Source organism: Oryzias melastigma, linkage group LG23, assembly GCF_002922805.2.
Source record: "Oryzias melastigma strain HK-1 linkage group LG23, ASM292280v2, whole genome shotgun sequence".
Classification (NCBI taxonomy): domain Eukaryota; kingdom Metazoa; phylum Chordata; class Actinopteri; order Beloniformes; family Adrianichthyidae; genus Oryzias; species Oryzias melastigma.
Window position 1 is genome coordinate 10,242,322 of NC_050534.1, and position 20,422 is coordinate 10,262,743.

The window sequence follows — 20,422 nt, forward strand, 5'->3', positions numbered from 1 at the left end:
GTTTTGGGGCGTATTGAAATGGATATGGACATTTTTCGCAGAACTGCAATGGAAATTGACTTTTGTCTAATTAAATGTGTCTGTCCGAGTACAGAACAGCGGGCACCATGAGAGATCAGCGTCACATCTCCTCTGTAAAATCAATAACGAAGATTTCCTCATAGCTTCATCTGTAGCCGCACTTCTGCAGCCTGAATACTTGTTCTGGACATCCTTTTACATACTACTGAACAGACTTCTGACTTGCATCTGAGACTGTCAATGGACTCGCTGCGCGAGCCAGCGCGGCACGCTGACGTGACGTCACTCAAATGCTCCTTTTTAGTAAATCAAATAAAAAAAACACACACACATTCATCGCCGTGTTAAATGACTTATCGCGTCAGTTGATTTGTATTTTATCGCATTATTATAAAACCGTATCATTCTGACATTGTTTTTTAAAAATTCCTAGAATTTGGTTCAAGTTTCATGTGTAATGGAAACAGAACCCAGAGCTGCTGAGTGTTTCTGAATGGTGCGTTCACTGAGCCCCGGATATCGGCAGTAAAACGAAGCAGTTTATCAGAGAAAACATAGAACACCGGCACTGATACGGATATAATCGATTGATTAAATTGTGTTGAAGAGTTCTCTGAAAAACTGATTTGTTGTGCTGCAGATTGTTTAAAAATGACAAAGACTGAGTTGGGCCGAGTGGCTGTTCGCTTATGTCCTTAGCTCAGTGAACGCACCGTGCGCAGATTCTTGTCTTCTGTGGGATCTGTCACTAAACGTGTTCGGAGGTTTAAGGAAAATAAAGTGATGGGTTCATGAGACTGAATTAAAGCGTTTGAGGAGCGTATCCACTAATAATAGTTATAATTAATTAATAATAATTAATTAATAAGTTATAATTATAATTATAGTTAAAAACATTTCATTTGTTCATTACCTCAAAATGTGAAAGATCTGTTGAGATTAATAAAGTTCTGAATATTGATATCTGTTTCCTAGCTTGTTGTCATTATTGATAATTATGCTAAGAAATCAGTGTCTTCACATAGAGAAGTATCATTATTCATTATTAATAATGTAGAACGAAAGGCAAACTAAGCAAATGTATTATTTCAAACTGGTAGCCCTTTGTATGATTCAGTACCCATGAAGTAGCCCGCAGTTCCAAAAAGGTTGGTGACCCCTGCTCTACGCCCTGGACAGCGAAAAAAAAAACAAGCAACACCAGTTATCCTCCATGGTCGTGTACCTTCCGAATGTCTTGAATAATCCTGCAAGGTTTTTTTGGTTGTCATGGCCCATGAAGTGTCATAGACTGAGCAACAACTCGGGCCTAGTGGCTCCAGTTCAGTGTCCCTATGGTAGAGTGTCTGCCCTGAGACTGGAAGATCGTGAGTTCAAATCCAGGATGAGTCCTACCAAAGACTTTAAAAATGGGATCCAGTGCCTCCCTGGTTGACACTCGGCATTAAGGGGTTGGACTGGGGTTAAACCACCAAATGATTCCCGAGCGCAGCTGTCTGCAGGAGTCAAATGCGGAGAACAAATTTCACACAACTAGGTGCATGACAGCTGATGGGACTTTAACTATAAGGGAGGCGTAGGTGTGTTGTACAGTTCCCTTAAGTCTTGTTCAGCTACCTCAAGGAACATCATTAAAATAGAACATTTGATTGTCGTGTATGTTAAGTATTCGTAAGGCTAATATAATTTGATCGCACTTATGACGCACTGGTGATGCTGTCGTACAGTGCCCTGTCGTACTGTCCCATTGGTAGTAAGGTGAGCGTACTTACTCTGTACTGACTGTGTCGGTTAAGTCTCACCTACTTCTGTTGACATGAATATTATGTTCCAAATAGGAAGTACCCGTGGGTTCTTTATAATCCCAATGGTTTTTTTAAATATATATATTTTTTTTTTCACCAGTTATTCAAGTTATAAACTGACCAATCAGATGCCTCAGTAAAAGCATGTGACTCCCGCTAGCCACGCCTCTAACGTTTGATTGACAGATGTACCCGATCCGCTTTCAGTGGATGGTGTGTGGACTGCGAACAACCCAGAACAAGCTCACTAATGATGGGCGACAGTAGTTCCTCTACAACAGTGACTCAGACCGACTTGGACTAATCGCTGGCGAGAGGCGCCAATCGGTTGCAATATGGTGGTAGACGTATCAGGAAGTGACAGTGAAGGCTCTGTCCTGATTTCACAAGGACTGGAGGTAATGCATTTTCTATGGAGGACCTCAACACTTGTTATGTCCGGTTCTTAACAACGGTCTATGCCTACTTCATCCTTACGTGTATAAGTGTTTGTTATGACCTATCACCCGCAGCATACCCGTAGGAAAAAAATGTGCATGAAGATTTTAGCTCTCCGAGTTCACATAGAGGTCTACGATCTTCAACGATCTGTGCGTGGACGATACAGATTGGCCCATTTTTCCGCTGCAGACAACCGTATCCACCGGTAAAGACAGTTGTGGCCGAGGCTTTTTGTATTTGTTCACTTAAAATGTGCTTAAAACAAGCACGCACTGAAACGTAAAAAGAAAATGAAGCTTTCTTTTAACAAATGATCAGAGCTTTAAAAAAATGGGTGCTGCGAGCAGCTGAAAGGCCACCGCGCTATCTAATGAGGAAACAATGAGCCAGAGACCATTACACTTAACAGTAATTACTGTAGAAACACGGGTTAACATTTGAGCGCGTGCCAGACACAAGCACTTTTCCAGATGTTTTACACTACCCCCCTGCCGTCGGCGGCATTTTTTTTTAAAGCTTTTCAGCAAAGATTAATTCCAAATCACTCTAGTTTCTTCTGTGTAGGATTGTGTCACTCCTCACTTATCAAGCTGCAAATAGGGATTTATTGAGCACAGTTTGCACTGATATGAGCTGTTTAGCCGCACAGCTTGGTTGTTCGGTGTTAAAATATAACTCCTCAGCCTTTAAAGGTCACAGACATTTACTGGGGTTATGGGGATTAAATTCCACCAAAATGAATTTCTTCAGATCTTAATCTCTGCTGTGGAACTTGACAAAAAAAATTGACGGGTGTGGGCTCAAATTCTACAACCTCCCCCATCGCTCCTTTTTTTTTTTTATTACCCCCATGCAGAATCCCCCTCTTCCAAGGCAGAGATGTGAAGTATTTGGGTGTTCGAGGTTAATAAAGACTAACCGCCGTTATCTTTGCCTGATTACCTTTTTTAGACAGCTTCTCAAAAGGAAACAGGGGACTAAAATTGGAGAAGAAAAAAAGGGGCTGCTCAGCATTTTTCTATGCTCAGCTCAGTTTGATGTCTACAGATGTTCAGCTCAGCGCTGCAGAGATCTTGGAGATAAATGTTAGCTGGTTAAATAAAAAAAAAACCTGTGGAAACATTGAAAATAGTAACTGGATTAAAGGGACTACACAGGCAAAATGATGCATGTAATCTATATTAGACATAAATATGCATTATTGTTCTCTGGCAACAAAAAAAAAACAGTAGAGCAGATTTAAATATTTAGCACCATGTGCGTCATAAATGTCAGACTATCTTCAAGGGTTACGGTCTGTTTCATTTTTCTGGCTAGAAGCACTCCAGCTTTCTCTTCTTTCAATTGACTTAGCGTGAGCAATGTAATGTGCTAATTTAAAAACAGCCGTTATCCATTGACTTTACTCAAAAATCCTGAACAAACAGGACATTCTATTTATTTGGTTGCAATTGTGCGCTCATTCTTTTGGATCTTAGTCAATCTGGGCCCATTCATTTTTAAAGTCCCACTCAAAAGTGTTCTACTAATGATGATTACGCAGTTTTAACAAAAATTGAAAAAAAAATCTGTGTTGTTCTCTAGGATATAGTTTCTGCAAATTGGTAGACATTCATGAGAAAATGGAACAAAAGGAGGTATTTTAGAAAGTACTACCACAGTTCTTAGGAAGAGTGAAGATCTCCAATTGTCTGAAGAGTTGGATTTCAACGAGAGAAATTAGAGGTATTAGGAGTGCGAGTGTTACAGAAAAAGGTTCATGAAATAAGTCGTACGCAAACTTACACTTTCATTTGTGTCCAAAGTGTGTCCCTGGCTTCAAACTAAGCTGCAGTGTTCCTATCAAGAGTTGTTTTACGTTTCAGGAGGTGGAGCTGTGCAGGCAGAACAGTCAGGAAAAGCTCGGACTGACCCTGTGCTACCGGACCGATGATGAGGAGGACACCGGCATCTACGTCAGCCAGGTGCAGAGAAGCTAACCTGACTCTAATAATCACTTCTTCGTTTTATCGCTTTGGCACAAAAAGAATAAAGTCTATAGATAGACAGATATATACTTTATTAATCCCGAGGGAAATTTGTTGTTTAAGGCAACACATACAAGACACATTGCCCAATGGTGGGGAGCAACCACGCAAATCTGGAGGCACTAATCGACCAGAAAAGACACATGATGAGGATACAGGAATTATGTCAACATAGAAGTACATTGATTTAAGATGGACAAAATGGTCCACTCAAATGGACAGAAAGTCACCAAGCCGTTGAAATCTAGGGAAAGGGTCATGGAGAGGGGAGGGTGGTAGGTTTCCATGACAACGGGTTCTACTTATCACACCTTCAGCGGATTGTTTTGGTTCGGTCCAGGGAATGTGCCCTTGGCTCAGGAATTCCTGTAAAATATGCTCAACTATCAGACCTTAAAAAATGACAGAATCTGTTCCTTAGATCCCAATAATGATGATGAGTGTCTTTGATTGTTTTTAGCCCAACTTTGAGGTTAAAAAAAAGGGACTAACTTTGTTCTGGGTTTTTAACTCAGGTAAAGAAAAACATATAGTGTTTACCACTATAAAACCACTATAACCCAAGACATTATTACTGCTTCAAAACAAAACATCCCAAAATGAATAAACCAAGAATTGGATTGAAAAAATAACCCAACAGGTCCCTTTGTTAATGTTTGGTAATGCATAATTTAAGTGAAACAAATTACAGAACTTTTGTTAATGGATCCAATGTTTCACTTTTTTGTATATTGCTTTCCTTTGCCACTGCAGTGGAGTTTGGTGCTGGCTCAGCAATGCGTTGTCGTGTTACCATGACAACAGGCTGCACAACATATCAAATAGTCCGTTTTTTTGTGAAAAAGCGATCTAAACCAAAAAAATAATAAGAATAAAGTACTAAAAATCAGTTTAATATTTATTTCTTTTCTAAGTGAGCAAGGTACAAGTAGGATAATGCCCGACATAGTGTGCATTATCAGAAGATAACATGGAAGCTTGATCGTCCAACGTAAAGCGGAAGACAGTTGCTTCGCAAAGTCTAATTATTTGCATTAATAAATATTAACCGTTATTTTTATAAAATGAATCACGTGTGTTAATGCGTTAACATTGACAGTCCTAAAAATAATGCATAAAAGTATGTGTTTACGATTAATTTAAAAGTTAATTATTGCTTAAGAATGCATTAACTAATAATAGTTGTGATATCTATTAAGTGTTTTAAATAATCCATTTGGATTAAGACATGCATGATCACAGAAGAATTAAGGTTTGAAATTGTATTCCTTTATCATTTTTGCTCTTTTAACATGTTCTAATTGAAGGTTTTTAATCAGCTACAACCTCCGCTCCTCACATTTCTCCACCCGCCTGAATACCAAGCACACAAGTCAAAGAGACGGCGGCATAATAGACATTTGTGTTTATTCAAACCCTGACTTGGCTCATAAAAAGAGACTTCCCCTCGGATAATTGCCGATAAAGGCTGAGTTGTAACAAATTGAGCGACTCGAGACAAACGCATTTACAATTGTGAGGAACAACAAGGTTTCCGTTGACGACAGGTGCAGTTTCAATCCCATTATGAGCACAAAAGCAAGGCTGTGAAAAGTAAGAGCTGCAATGAGGATTAGCTCAGCCACACAAAGAAAGGCATCGGAGACTGAAAGCTCGGGGACTATTTAGCAGCTTACTGTATTAACCGAGAGAAACTGCCGGTTATTCCTCCCGTTTTCCACCTGTTCCTACTGAAGCTAACGAAAGCAGGAAAACCACCAGCACTGACGGGCTCCCACCAACACATCTATTTTTGTTAGATAAAAGCACAAAATGCTAATCTTCTTCATTAAAATGCATGTGTGGATACCATCGGGGGCGACTTTGGGATTTTTTTTTTTTCTTCCTCCGTTCCTACTTTGTTTCCACGTGCTGCCATCGCTCTTGATCTTCAAAGCTCGAACAACAAAGTTTTATGAAACGATCGCGCTGCGTCGTTCGGCATACGTGCGTTCCCACTGGGAAGGGTTTCTGGAAAACAGGACTCAACGCTTCATCCAGCATAAATAGAGTTGTTTCTGTGTTGCTATCAAGTTCCTTTTCATGTTTTTTGATTTATTCCCTTTTACCTGAACAAGATTTCTGTGCCATGGATGGATTGGGACACTTTTAGTAGATGAAATCTAGGAGGAACCCCCATATTGAGGCTGTTTTTTTAAGTAAAAATACACTCCAAACATCTTTTGATTTAATGCAAAAAATTTGTTTCAATTAAAATAATTAATTTTCCCCAAATTATTTTTTTTAGTTGATGTTTAAATCAACTCAATAATAAAATTTTATAAAAAATAATATTTTTAAATTAAATGCTTCACTACTTTTAGTGTAATTTCACAGAGAGTCAAAAGTTAATTAGAAATTCACTTTTGAGTTTTGCGCTCGACTCTTGAAGAGCCATCCCTCCCCCTCTTCCCCTCCCCCATGTGGAGCAATTTGAATAAAGAAATACAAAAAAATGCTATTTTAATCTCAAATTTCTTTAAATGTGTCCATTGTGAGAAAAATCCCTGAAAAACATATTAAAAACACAATATTCACCACTGGGTCTCTATTAAAAGTGCTGATCTGCAGATTTGAACTGTGGTGGGACGTTGCAGCTCTCACTGACCTCTGTGTGGTTTCATGCAGGTGGAGCCAAACAGCATAGCAGCAAAAGACGGACGCATCAAGCAAGGAGATCGTATTCTGCAGGTATAAATCTTATAAATGGTTTAAATGTTTGTGGGCGGCCACTGACTGATGTAAAAAAATTGTCCTGTCACTGTTTTAGTTTGAACTTCTTCTGAAAAGCTCCGCAGCGATTGCCGCCTCCTGAGTACCTGCTGAATTTGCTAAATAACTGGATTTAGGTCACCATGGGGGGGAGTTTTGGGATATGTGACTGTAGCATAACCATAGATTTTCACTTAACTTTTCCCTTAAAATTTAATAGAAGCCAGAAGCTAAAAAATGGAGGTCAACTTCATCCTCGACCCACAATAATATTGTCTGACATCAACTGGCCTGTGGCCCTCAAAGGGTTAGGGACCGATGCTTGCATCTATAGAAACCGGAGTTCTATGTAGACATTGCAAACTAAATTATGTTTTAGTAAAGTATTTATAATTTTTGTCATGTTTCTAATCTATCATACATCAACTTCAATTTTTAAATCAACTACATAAAAATGGTTTTCTGTTTTTTGATAAATCGATGAAAACTGATCCTTCAGGCCACTGGAAGATTTTATTTTTGGAAACATTATTTGAGCTTTTGGTGGTCTGTGCAAGGACATGCATATTTAATAATCTCATTTTATCTGGGAAATTAAAGTGCTTAGTTGCTGTTCTACAAGGCACTACATCTTCTCCAGGACTCCAGTTAGTCACAGTCTCGCCTCGTGTCTCATTATGCAGGAGACCCCTATGGGTCCTGAGAGTGTGAATAGATTTGTTTCTATTTAATGTTGCACTTCTATGCCCAACCAGAGGAGCAACACCTCCAGCACCGGCAGCTGATTGATTCCATTTTTGACCAAACCATAAGTGTTTGGAATACAAGAGTCATTAGTAACAAGTAGGTGTTTATATTTGTATTGATTTTTGGTCAAATTGGACTACATTTTTTAGTCTGGTTATTGGATTCAATAGGGAAAATATCTGCTTCAAAAGGATGGTATACTTTTACCTTTTTCTGCACTTCCTGCATCTCATGAGCATTTTGGGGGAATGTTTGGCTCCATTTATGGGTGAAGTCTTCTCAGATTCATAATATGATCACAAAATAACATTTCTATTCACTTGATTGTATAAAATACACAACAAATGACACAAAGACTCCACCTTCTGTGTCTGAAATTGATACAAACCAGGAATTTCAAAGTGTTGCAGTTCCTTGAATAACCAGCAGAGGCAGGTTACAAAATATGAACAATTCTTCTGAACTTCAATGTTAGAAAGTTTGATTTAACTCCAAAAAATGAATGTTGGCTAATTTATGTTCATACAGACACCAGCCTGTGGAAACATAAATTAACCATTGATGATTTCTTAATTTTTGTCAATAAAAATTGCTAATATTGACCGAAAATGTATTTAAATGGCTCAATATCACAAAATAATTTCCTCATTGGGCTTCATGCTGATAATTGTACAGAATGCAGTAGACCAGTCTTGTAGTGTAAACTCAAAAGATTATTAAATTAATTTAAAGATCAACTAACTGTGAAACGGAGAAAATCAAAGGGTGAACTGAAACCTAAAGAATGAACAGAAAAACAGACACTTAAATACACTCATTAACTCAAGTGAGAACAGCTGTGTATGATTATCATTTGTCCAGTGTATTAATGACTATGAGAATACCCATGGTACTGCACATTCTGATGCAAAAACATACGTTTCTTGTCTTAAAGATGTTCTTTTAACTTTTAAGTTCAATATTTTTATTGGTCTTGGTACTGTATTTTCCACACTCCAAGGCAAACTTTTAAGCTTTATTTTTTTCGAAAAACAACAGTGAACCAAATATATGGATTCCTTCTCGTGCTTATTAATGTCGAAGCAATTTTAGGAGGTACACAGCGCTCTGTCAAAGTTTAAGTCTGTTTTTTTACTATTCCAAACAATGTTTGGTGATGTAGTGAATTTGCTTATGCAGCTAACACGTCAGACTGGGTTTTTTTAGTAATTGGTGTAGTAACGAGGTTGAGAGTTGGCATAGTCACCATTTTGTTTGCTTTAGTAGTATTCTGTCTGTTTTTTTGTGTGTTGCAAACAAGCTTAGGTGTTATTGGAAATAAGCTAACAAGGCTAACGTAGCGGTGTCAGACTGAAAATTGGGAGATAGCATAGTCACAATAATGTTTGTTCAAGCAGTTTTTTACGAGTTGCAGACAAGTTTGGGTGTTATTGTAAATTTGGCTAAAGTGTAGCTGTGTCGCACTGCATTCTGTTTATGTGTTACTGACAAAGTTGGGAGTTAGTGTAGTCACAGTAACGTTTGTTTTAGTGATTTTAGCCTCTTTTGTTTGTTTTTATTAGTTGTTGTTATTATGGTAACGGGGCTGACAATTCTAGCGTGGCCATCGTGTAGTGTGTTCAAAACGAGTTCTGGAGTTATTGTGAATATATCAAATATTTTGTCTCGTGTGGTTCATTGTATATTGTCATTGTGTTACCTGTATGGTACTTAAGGTACCTAAACTCACCAAGTTCACGTAGCCTGTGCCGACCAGCATGTGGGCATACTGCTGTGGTTGAGGATTAAAAGCAGATCTGTGGAGATAGCTGTTGACTCCAAACAGAAAAGACCCATTGAAAACAACCTGGAGTTATCTTCCATCAACACTGGAACTCAACACAAAGTATAGCTTGGAACTTGACCCAGTTACATTAACAGAATTAATAAAGTCTGACTAAATGACTGACTTATCTTTGACTCTTTTGTCTTGCTTAATGCACCTTATGGTTCAATGTGCCCAAAAGCACAGATTTTTGACAGTGCACCTTATAATCGGATGCACCTTATTGTATGGAAAATACAGTACATAAACTAACATTTAAATTCAAGTCGACCAAATCTGCTTTTATTTCTTGTATTCGTTCTCTCAATGTAGTGTTTGTTTCCTACAAATGATTGTGGAAGAGAGCGGCATGCTGTACTTCTAACCCTGTTATCTCCATCTGACAGCCCCATTACTCTAGTGACGAAAAGATGAACGCCTCCTGTCAAAGAACAGTTAATTGTATGTCTACATGGTGAGGTGAGCGCAATTGACTTTCTTTGCCGGGCTCGCAGCCGGTCCATGTGTCTCCTGTGTATTCACGGAGGGACAAAAGGGGACAACGGAGTAGACATGCAGAGAGAAAGAAATATGTGCAAAAAAAAAGACTAATGGAGAAGGAAGGGGGTGGAAGGCAGGTGGAGAAATGTGCTCAGGAGATGAGCTGAGGCGTCTTGTAAAAATATGATCAATGAGTTGTATTGTGGTACAGTCCTTTTCTTTCCTGGTAAGTTAATGGGTGATAAAATTACATATGCTTTTTGGGAGGATGTGGACATAAAACAGGCACTTTCTCAATGGCGTGTGCATCTATCTTTGTCTTTGATGTGCAGATAAATGGCTGTGAAGTGCAAGACCGAGGGAAATCTGTCACCTTGTTGTCAAGTGAAGAGGCAAGGAGCATCACGTTGCTGGTGACAAGGCCAGAAATCCAGGTAAACACAGGCACACACACCTATGCAGCCCTCCTGCCCTGTGTTGACAGCTGGTGTCATGTCAAATATAAAGAAATGCCCACTAAGAGCCATTCCCTTTTTTATACCCTTATCATTCCTGTCAGTGCAATTCCTTGGAGTCCCGTTTCACACATACAAACTACCATCCGTATAAGTAGAAAACAAGAAAGTAGGGTGTCTGACAAGAGTTTGTGATTACAGCTGGAAGAGGAAGCCGAATGGCTGGATGAGGAGCAACAGGAGCTTGTTGAGGAGCTGAAGATGGAGATCCTGGAAGAGAGAAAGAGGCAAAGGGAACTTGGCTTTGACAGGGGAGAACAAGTGAGGAGTCCACATGAAGCATGACCTAATGAAATGAGACAGATTTGAATAAAATATACTAGGGGTGTAACAATTGACAAAATCGATGAGTCGTTTGTATTCCATGATCCGAGCTGATCGATCTCTCTGAGACAAGCTATAAAACAAATCGGTCTATACTAGTGACAGACTGCTGACCTATCTAGGGTATACCCTGCCTTCGACCATCAGTAGCCGGGTTAGGCTCCGGCACCCCCGTGACCCAGAAAGGGACAAGCAGCTTCGAAGATGAATGAATAAATGGTCTACACCAGGGATAGGCAACTCTAGGCCATGAAGGCTGAAGTCTATATGATTTCCAGACATCCAAGCCCTACTCATGCCGGAATACCTGGCTCAGGTGTGTCCAGCCAATTTGAAACATGCCTGAAGTGGTTTTGTTGGAATGTGGCACTAATGCGGCCCTCGAGGCCTGGAGCTGCCCAAACCTTATAAAATCCTTTAAAAAGGAATTAAATCAATTACAATCGGTATTTGAAACTACATTTGGATTGAGACACATTAGGTTTATTTGACTGTAATGTATAAACCACGTGTCATTACAGCGGACAAGACGTGACGGCAGCAACAAATGATCAAGCCATCATTATAATTCAACTCTTGACTTTAAAGAAATACAAGGAATCTAGAAAACTTTACCTGCACTGTTCAGTACCAGGTATTTATCTCTGAGTCACGCAGGTTTGAGTTTTTAGCTAAAGATGCCCTGGATCGATTTTATGTCAATGAATCGGATCATATTACATGAAGCAACGATGGCTATGAATTAGGGATGTAATAATTCAGTCAAGCCGATTCGATTCACAGCTTTAAAGTCACAATTTCAATTTTTTTCTATTTTTTCTTAACACAATGAATTAAAGGTAGGCTATTTTAAGGCCATCTATGTTTTTGAAATTATCACAAATCCTTTCATATTTGGTTAATGAAGTGCTCCATTAGCCAGACCGCTCGGTGTTACTATGAATCGTTACTATGAATCACATGGTTACACCCCAAGTGAAACATGATGGTTTCAGTGGTGAAACCATCATGTTTCACCAAGTGCTCACAATAGAATCTCTGAAAAAAGAAAAACATGGATATGAACTTGATTTTCCTTTTGCATTCAGTAGGTGACTATAGCTAAAACACGCCTAGCTAACGCACCATTTTCTGCCCATATTCCAGCTTCTTGAAGAGGAGACGACAACAGACACAGCTACCTGTTCCTCCAACAATCAAGACAGCGGGTTTGGGCGCAGTACAGACAGTCCCGAGCACCAACCCCTTCTGGTCAGACTTCACAGAAGGAACACACCACATTGTCTTAGAGATCAATGGCGATCGGGGTATCCTCGCATAAGGAGAGGGCTTGTTGTGCCACAGGAAACACAGGGTACAAGAGCACTACCCTCAGACCAAAGCCACGAAAGGGTAGTAAATATTCGCAATAGTGGAGGCGGTGTCCTTGGTTTGGAGAACTGCTTTCAGCAGTTGTTGGAACTCAAGTGTCAAATTCGGAATGGAGGTGAATGCGGCGTGTACTCCATTCGACACAGTATAGAATGCAGCCTCACTGAGCAAAGTGGGCGGGAGGGAGACGGTGAAGATGATGAGAAAGAAGACGGAGGGGTGGAGCAGGAATTAAGGATGCTAAACGAAGAACTGCGTAGCATTGAGCTAGAATGCCAGAGCATCATGAAAGCCCACCAACTTCGTCAATCCTGCCAGGTGGAGCACTCCCAGCCGTCACCTCACTCACCAGGACGGAGCCCCAAAGAAGTACACAAGCGGTATGGCAGATTGGCCGACATCCACGAATACCCAGAAAGGTTGGACAATGATAAGATCAGAGAAAAGGACAGTTCTAGTGCCTACAACACAGCAGAGAGTGCACGATCGACACCTCTAGGTATGGAGAGATCTCCTGATCACTCTCTGCAGAGACACATCAGGATCACCAACCAGAAAAACCTCAGTCTAGCCTCCGTCACACCCAGTGCTCCCATCCCAATTCCTAAGCCCCAAGGGGAGACTAGAAGTTGCAGACCAGCAGATCCAGGTCCAGTTATCTCAAGCAGCCCAGACCAGACCAATCCCTCCAGATCTGAGTCAGATCCAGCCCTACCAGCAGATGATGAGAGATGTGAGAGAAAGGGGAGGACCAGAGACTCAAGAAGAGGGATTCCCTGCGGTAGTGCATACCAAACTGCCACATATCACGGACAAGGAGGAACTAAGCAACTCCAGGTATGTTATCAAATAAAGAAACACAAACTCAAAGCTGTTTTTGAGCAATAACTCCATGCTAATAAAACACTTTGTTACAGAGCTATATGCAACTCCTACAACAGCACTCATCCCTGGAATACTCTCAGAGTCAGTTGAGTCTCTTGAGTCTCTGTCGAGATCCTGGGCTCCGAAGCGGTCGTGCCGGAGAACCGCGCCTGGAATGGAAAGTAAAAGTTCGTGCTGACGGGACGCGCTACGTTGCACGAAGACCCGCTCGAGACCGCATACTCCGAGAGCGGGCCCTTCGGATCAGGGAGGAGAGGAGTGGCGGTATGACTACAGACGACGACGCAATGAGCGAGATGAAGATGGGTCGCTACTGGAGCAAAGAGGAGCGAAAACAGCACTTGGCACGAGCCAGGGAGCAACGGAAGAGGAGAGAGTTCATGCAGAAAAGTCGCCTTGACTGTCTGAAAGAGGGACCGACAAGTGGAGCCGAGGGCCGGAAGGAGATCAATATCTTAGAGCTCAGCCACAGGAAGATGATGAAGAAGCGAAATAAAAAGATCCTGGACAATTGGATGACCATCCAAGAACTGATGAGTCATGGTGCAAGAGTTCAAGAAGGTTCCAAAGTACATAATGCCTTTCTATCTGTCACTACTGTTTAACAGACACCTTTAAACAATACATAACTGTTAATAAACTTTTTTTCTAACTTGTGGCCTGAATTTCAGAAACCACAGCTTGCTTTTTGAAAAGTGTTTCTGGAATTCTAAAATAATGTAATGATGGTGTTGGGTTCTGTAGCATAGATAATACGACCTTGAACTGAGCATTGATGAGCAATGAACTCTTTGAGTACAACATTTGAGCCATTCTAAACATTACTTTAATGTTTTATACACAGGCTTTTGTTGGAATTCATATATTAGTAGCATGTTAGTTCAAATTGAATGAAAAAAATCGGAGGAACCAGAAAGTAACTCAATGTAAGCTTTGTAATGTGTCTCGTCATTCAACAGCGTTTAATAGCTTATGAAGCAGTCTCACTTGCCTCGTTCAAGGTGGCAATTTTTTTTATAAGGAAATTATAGTATTTTTCACAATTTGTATTCTCTGCAAGGTTTTGTAAGGATTTTTTCACACTGAATGTCAATGTACTGTAAGCATTTTATTATAATTTATTATTTATATTTGTATCACCAAATTGTCATTGTTGAGGTAGACTATGTGATTGTACTTTATACCATACTGTGTACCAGACAAACCAGAAATGAAATAACCTTTTTGCTCTTTCAATTACATTTTTTACAGTTAAAATGACGTATAATACTCATTCAAAAGCACTGAAAAGGACAAATTTTCAACTTAAAGGCTCATTTCAGTCTTTATTTAAGGAAATATTTGTCACACTTTTACCTCAACTTGCAGTCAAAGCTCCTATCAAGACTTTTAAAACTTGGTTAAATGAGAGGGTTTCTCTCTAACGGTTTATCAATTGATTTCTGAATTATATTTAAAAAAATGTTTGCAAGATTTTTATTTATAACACTAGTTATTCATTGTATAATGCATTTATGGTCTGTCTAATTTACATTGAGGTAGGAAAACCTTAATAAGGCAGCAATATTCAAGGAATTCTCAAATCGATATAATTTAAAATTGCTGCTTTTATTGTCAACTTATTTAAGAGGCCTTGAGTTCAGTATTTGTTGACGGTGATGTTTGTAAGAAAAAGACAGTAATAAAGAAAACCACTAAATGAGTTTTTTTTGTCTACAAACACCAACTTGTATCTTGGCTTTTTTTTGTCTAATTCTTTTTAAATTTAGCATGTATTAAAAGATACACTTTGGTTTTTGGTCAACACATTTCACATAACTTCTATCCCGAGCTGCTTTATTTAAAAACTAGCCTTAACCTAAAACCTAAAGTCATGGCTTAACCCTTTATCATCAGACGTGTCATCAGTGACACCTAGATAACACACACTCTAGAACCTTTGGAGCATCTTCAAGCAAAATATCTCTGAGGGTGGAGGCAGATCACATCCAAACAGCAGCTCTGCAAAGAAATTCAGCAGAAACTCTCCAAAACATTAAATAGTTGCAAAAATTGTGAAGCTGCTACAAAGTAAGTTCTCCTATGTTCAAATGTAACTTGTTTTTAATCGGAATAGCTTTTGATTTCAGTATATATAACCTCCTAGTGCAACAAATTCAACAAATGACCATTTTCATTTCAAAGGAATCTAGCAAATGTGGAACTCTGTCGTGCAAAATAATGTGGAACAGTGTATTTAAAGGTTTTTATTTTGAAAAATATATATCTTTAGGAGATTTGTTCAACAACATACTGTTATTTGCATTGAGTATTTAGAAAATCATAGAAAAATATTATTTAGATAGTAATTTAGAATCAGCCTCATGTGCACATCAGGTTCCACACTGAAGAGTGTCATTACAATATTATTTCGTTTTATACAAATAGCAAGAAATCCTATCATCTAGGAGCATGCATGTACTGTACTTTTACCTCTCAATTGACAAGTGAAGGTACGCAATGCGCTATTTTCCAATTGGGAAAAAAACAACATTAATCAACCTTGCCAAAAATGTCTGTAAAACCTCATGACCTTCTGTTGATGTCTTGACTTGGACTGTTGCTGTCAGACAAGCTTCACAGCCCACATACTTCTGTTCTGGAAGTTATAAATCCAGTCAGCTTCATTTAAGACTGCAGGGTTCATCACAAATAAATAATAGAAAGATCATATAGTTGATTAACTGCACTAAATAAAAACCAGATGGGAGCTGAGATAATTGCAAACATTCCTTACAAGCCTCCAGGCCTTCATTGGTACCTTTAAGGATACCAAAGGATTTTGATGAAACGCTGTTATTTACCTCATTTACCAAATTCATGCATTCTTATGGGATGACTGATTTACCAGTTGGGGGTGGAATGGTGTGCAGGGTGTGTGTCTAAGGAACGCATGCGCCTGTTTAGCGATAGGAAGCATCAAAGCCAAACTATACTCGCATTTCAAAGCATTAAGGAGACACCAGTGAAGTCTTCTCATCTCTGTCAGTCTGCTGTGTCTGTCCACAGCTCACTGAACTGAGGAATTAATGAGACCCTTCAGACTGGCATCACTATCACCAGGGCCTTTATGCATAATTCCAAATCAGGAAGCACTGCACCCAATTTTTTTTTTTTTTTTTTTTTTTTTCTAAAAGCCAATCCACTTCTTCATTTTCTATCCAGTGTGGGGTATTCGGATAACAGAAGCCGAGAAATAAATTGCTACAATCAGCTTAACATTATGAATGATTAATCCCAGGGTGCAAAGCAAAGATAATTGCATGTATTTCAATGTTTGTTGCACACCAGTGGTGCTGTGTTAACCAACCAGGAATGGGTTTGGGGTTTCTTGAATGGTTTAAACATAATGATTTGATCAAAGGTACATGATTTAATATTACGGTTTTTGATGTTAAGGCTTAAGATTATAGAACGGTTAGGATGAAGCTTTCTAAAAGCCTCAATCCTACTGAATGTTGTCTAAGCACAAAAAGACTTTCAAATGGAGAGCTTTGTAATCCATCAGAGGAGTCAGATCTGCTTATTAAGAAATACTAATACGTTTAATTTGTAGAACACTTGATAGTTTTACATAAAAATCTTGAAGTGGTAAAAAGCATAAAACATAAAAACAGATTTCACAAAACCAAGCGACAAAACAACAGATTATACTAAAGCCTTATTAAAAAAGATGGTTCTTCACACCCTTTTAAAAGCAGCAACATTCTGCAGGAATTTGGATTTTTAGATGAGCAAAAAGCTGGATCTAGAGTTTTTAGGCTTTGCATGGGGGAGGTTGTTGTAAGTATGACAAATGATGGACGATTTTTTGTTGTCATGACCCTGAAAGAAACTTTGGGGCCGTTAAACCGTATAATAAAGAATAAAATTATGGAAACCATCTAGTAATTGATCAATTTTGAGGAGACAAGAAGTCAGTAAAGAGTTTTTGAGACAGGTGTATTAGTCATATCAAACAGGCTGCAAATATTGCAAACCTAGAGCCAATGAGGCACAGACAAATTAGCAAGGTCGTAGACAGCGTACAGCAAAAATGTTCAAGGACTTTTTTTCTACAGGTTTTCAGCAAACGTCAGGTTGTAGTAAGCACTTGTACAAGTATCTTACCATAAGGGAGATAGAGACTGTCCCTTTAGTAACAACTGGGGTGTGCCGTAAGTACGGCTGTAACGAGTATCTGGGTCCTCGGGTATTCGCGATATTTCGTCCAAGATCGCTGATTTGCGATCTTTATAAATATAGTAGAGTGTAGTAAAATATTATCTGGGGACGATGTATTTTTGCTCTGATATGCAGAATATTGTTGGATTCTAAGTTTATGAACTAAAACAAAACCAAAAGACCAGTGCTACTATCGCCAGGAGTAGACAAATCTTCGTGTCGGTGAAGCTTCCGGTTTTCAAAGTAAAACTAGTGAGGGCTTTTTTCCGTTCAAAAAATGAGACTAAATGTATAAATTAACTAAATACAAATAATTAAAATTTTCCTACACACATACACATAGCAGCAAACATTATATTAAAAAGTAAGAATCGTGGTTCGATTGAGCTTGATTTGTGAATTGAATCAGATCCCCACCTAAGCAATGATCCACAACCCTAGTAGTAAGCCACCCTAAAACCGAGTAATCTCAATGACATGAATGTGGGCAACTTACATTAGACTTTCAAATTTGTTTACAATACAGTTACCAAATGCACAACAATCGAATGCATTCTCATTCCCAATTCGACATATATGGACGAATGATTCGAGCCCCCTCCGTATCACTTTTTGATGTTTTCGGTGTCCCCAACACGTCGTGATGAGCGTGATGATCCACAGAGTCAATGACAGATGTGAGATGTGCAGGACAAAAGCATTCCGTATTTAGCTTAAAATCAAGGCTCGGAGATGAGAATGTAAAAAAACAACAGAACTGTCTTATGGTTAGAGACACTGTGACTATACATTGGAATGCGTTTTGAAAACGTTAAAGAATTCTTGTTGCATCGACCAGTCAGTAACTCAGTTATGGCCCGAGACACTTTGATGACGTCATCAGCGAATGGAGTTCAAAATCCAACACGGAAGAGAATCGAATTTTTCAAGGCTAAAAACTTTGGACAGAAGCTCCTCCCACACACAGCGGGAACGCCACTTTTGGACAAGCATCCACCAATAAATTTGATGTGTGTCCTAAGAGAGGTTGTGGGCACAAATTTGATACACAAATTGTGTTTGGTGTGAATGCAGCCTCACAAAGGCGAAGTGTGTTTCTCCAAACACTCCAAAGACAAAATTTCTTAAATCTGTAAAAATAAAGCAACAGCTAAAGTAGTTGGTTCAATACATGCAAAAACAAGTGTTGGTTCAGTGATGAAAAAGATCATATCTTTGCTTTCTTTAATCTAATTATGGCTTTGAAGCTGTGCAGCGAGATGTGGAAAAAGTGATTTTTTTTCTTCGACGATGCAGGTTTAGACACTATAATGAGAAATACAGGGTGTGTTGTGCATAGACCTGCAGTGATGGATGATTAAAGAGTTATCTTTTAAGTAATATTACAAAGCATGCTATTACAAATGTAAAATATACACAAGAAAGTATACGAAGTACAAAAAGAAAGATATGAAAATACAAAACTGATTTGTGAAAAATTTGCTATAAAAAATAGGACATTATGGGAAAACTGCTTGTGCATATATGAGCCTATTTTTTATTTAAGAGAAGAAAAATAAAAAGAAACAATACTTTTTTTTTTTTACAATCACAATAAAAACACAGCCTCCTTTCACGATAGGGATGTTTTACATCCTCCCGTTTATGTGCTTTTCATCGTTTTTCAAAGTTAATAGATATTTTATTGGCTTAAGCAATAAAACAGTTAATTAAAAACACTGGCTTTGAGAAAATGAGTTTAAATTAAGGAAATACTGATACTGAAATTACAGGGTACACTGAATGAGTAACATGTATATGACATGAATTTATGCTTAAGATTGTTTTCTGCTGAATAAATAGGACAAAAAGAGATTATCAAATTAAAAATGTGGCCATAAATGTGATGCTTCAGGAACTTTTCGTATTTTCCGCAGTATAGGGCCGACCGGATTACAAGGCACAACGTCAACGAATGGTCTATTTTTGATCTTATGTTAACTCCTCCGTATTTCAACCAGACTATAAGCCGTAAGAGTCACAAATAAGTCAGTCTTTTTTAGCTGCGTTCTAGAACGTATTTCAACATTCTACATGTTAGTCACGTGTGGAGTATTAGCTGCGTTAGCCTATTTACAATACCTGTAGCTCCCAACCTTATTTGAAGAAAAAACAAACAGTGCTAAAACAAATGTTACTGTGACTATGCTAACTTCTAACCTTGTTAGTAACAGGTAAAAACAAAGAAAAACTACGACACGGCTACTCATTAGCCGTGTAAGCGTTTACACAATACCAGAAACTACCAAATGTGTTTGCAACATGTGGGGAAACAGAAACCGCGACAACAAACGTAACTGTAATTACGCTAAAAAAAAAAAAAAAAAAAACATTGGTTGTGTCAGAATTTTCCCTTATTTGCTATATAATGCGTTCACCATTTTCTAGTACTGTCCGGATTAACTGATTCCAAATCGAGTGCTCTCGAAATTTCCCAGAAGTCTTTGCGAAAAACTAGCGTACATCGATGGTCACTAGGTTAGCAGATATAGACCACAACGCATTGCAGTCGAACAATTTTGAACAAAAAAACGTGTTTAAATATAGTATTTGAATATACCATCCACATTTTCACCATCAGAACACAGTGGAGTCATAAATAACGTCGTGAAATTTTAATATTTTTCCGATTTTCACTTCGTAAAATCTGTGATTTCATATCCCTTTTCTTTCATAAACGAAAGAAAAGTAGTGAGCATCGTGTCCGAATTACCTTTAAAATCCAGCGCACTATATAGTCCCGCACTATTTAGTTTTTAGTACTTAGGGATTAGGGGGGAATTCAGACACAACCTACAGTCTGACACTGCTAGATGTTAGCCACGTTAGCATATTCGCAATAAGTCCCAGCCTTGTTTGGAGCAGAATTAATCAAGAGGACCTGGCCACAGAAAGCAACATGGCCCCAGGATGGCGCCAGAGCATCATTAACCAGAAGTCCTGGACCAAAGTTCGAATGAAATTTACGCTTTTTCCCTAGAAATCACC

The 20,422-nt window shown here is 38.8% G+C and overlaps 2 protein-coding genes across 4 annotated transcripts in view; one reads left to right on the forward strand and one right to left on the reverse strand.

Annotated features, from left to right (window-relative positions):
• The window catches only part of pdzrn4 (PDZ domain containing ring finger 4), a 51,267-nt gene extending 36,355 nt beyond the window's left edge, over nt 1–14,912 (forward strand). The window contains exons 4-9 of the mRNA XM_024286885.2: nt 4,133–4,231; nt 6,962–7,024; nt 10,430–10,531; nt 10,754–10,873; nt 12,083–13,144; nt 13,225–14,912. Of these exons, the coding sequence (XP_024142653.1) occupies nt 4,133–4,231; nt 6,962–7,024; nt 10,430–10,531; nt 10,754–10,873; nt 12,083–13,144; nt 13,225–13,797 (2,019 nt within the window). The 3' untranslated portion in view covers nt 13,798–14,912. The remainder of the gene's footprint in view (nt 1–4,132; nt 4,232–6,961; nt 7,025–10,429; nt 10,532–10,753; nt 10,874–12,082; nt 13,145–13,224) is intronic.
• The window catches only part of gxylt1b (glucoside xylosyltransferase 1b), a 109,138-nt gene that overhangs the window by 36,236 nt on the left and 52,480 nt on the right, over nt 1–20,422 (reverse strand). Inside the window, exon 8 of one of the 3 annotated variants that reach the window (XM_024286928.2) lies at nt 10,714–10,822. The exons of the other annotated variants lie outside the window; for them this stretch is intronic. The gene's annotated coding sequence lies outside the window, so the exon portion shown is untranslated. Of the gene's footprint in view, nt 1–10,713; nt 10,823–20,422 lie in introns of those variants that run through there. 3 annotated transcript variants of the gene reach the window in all.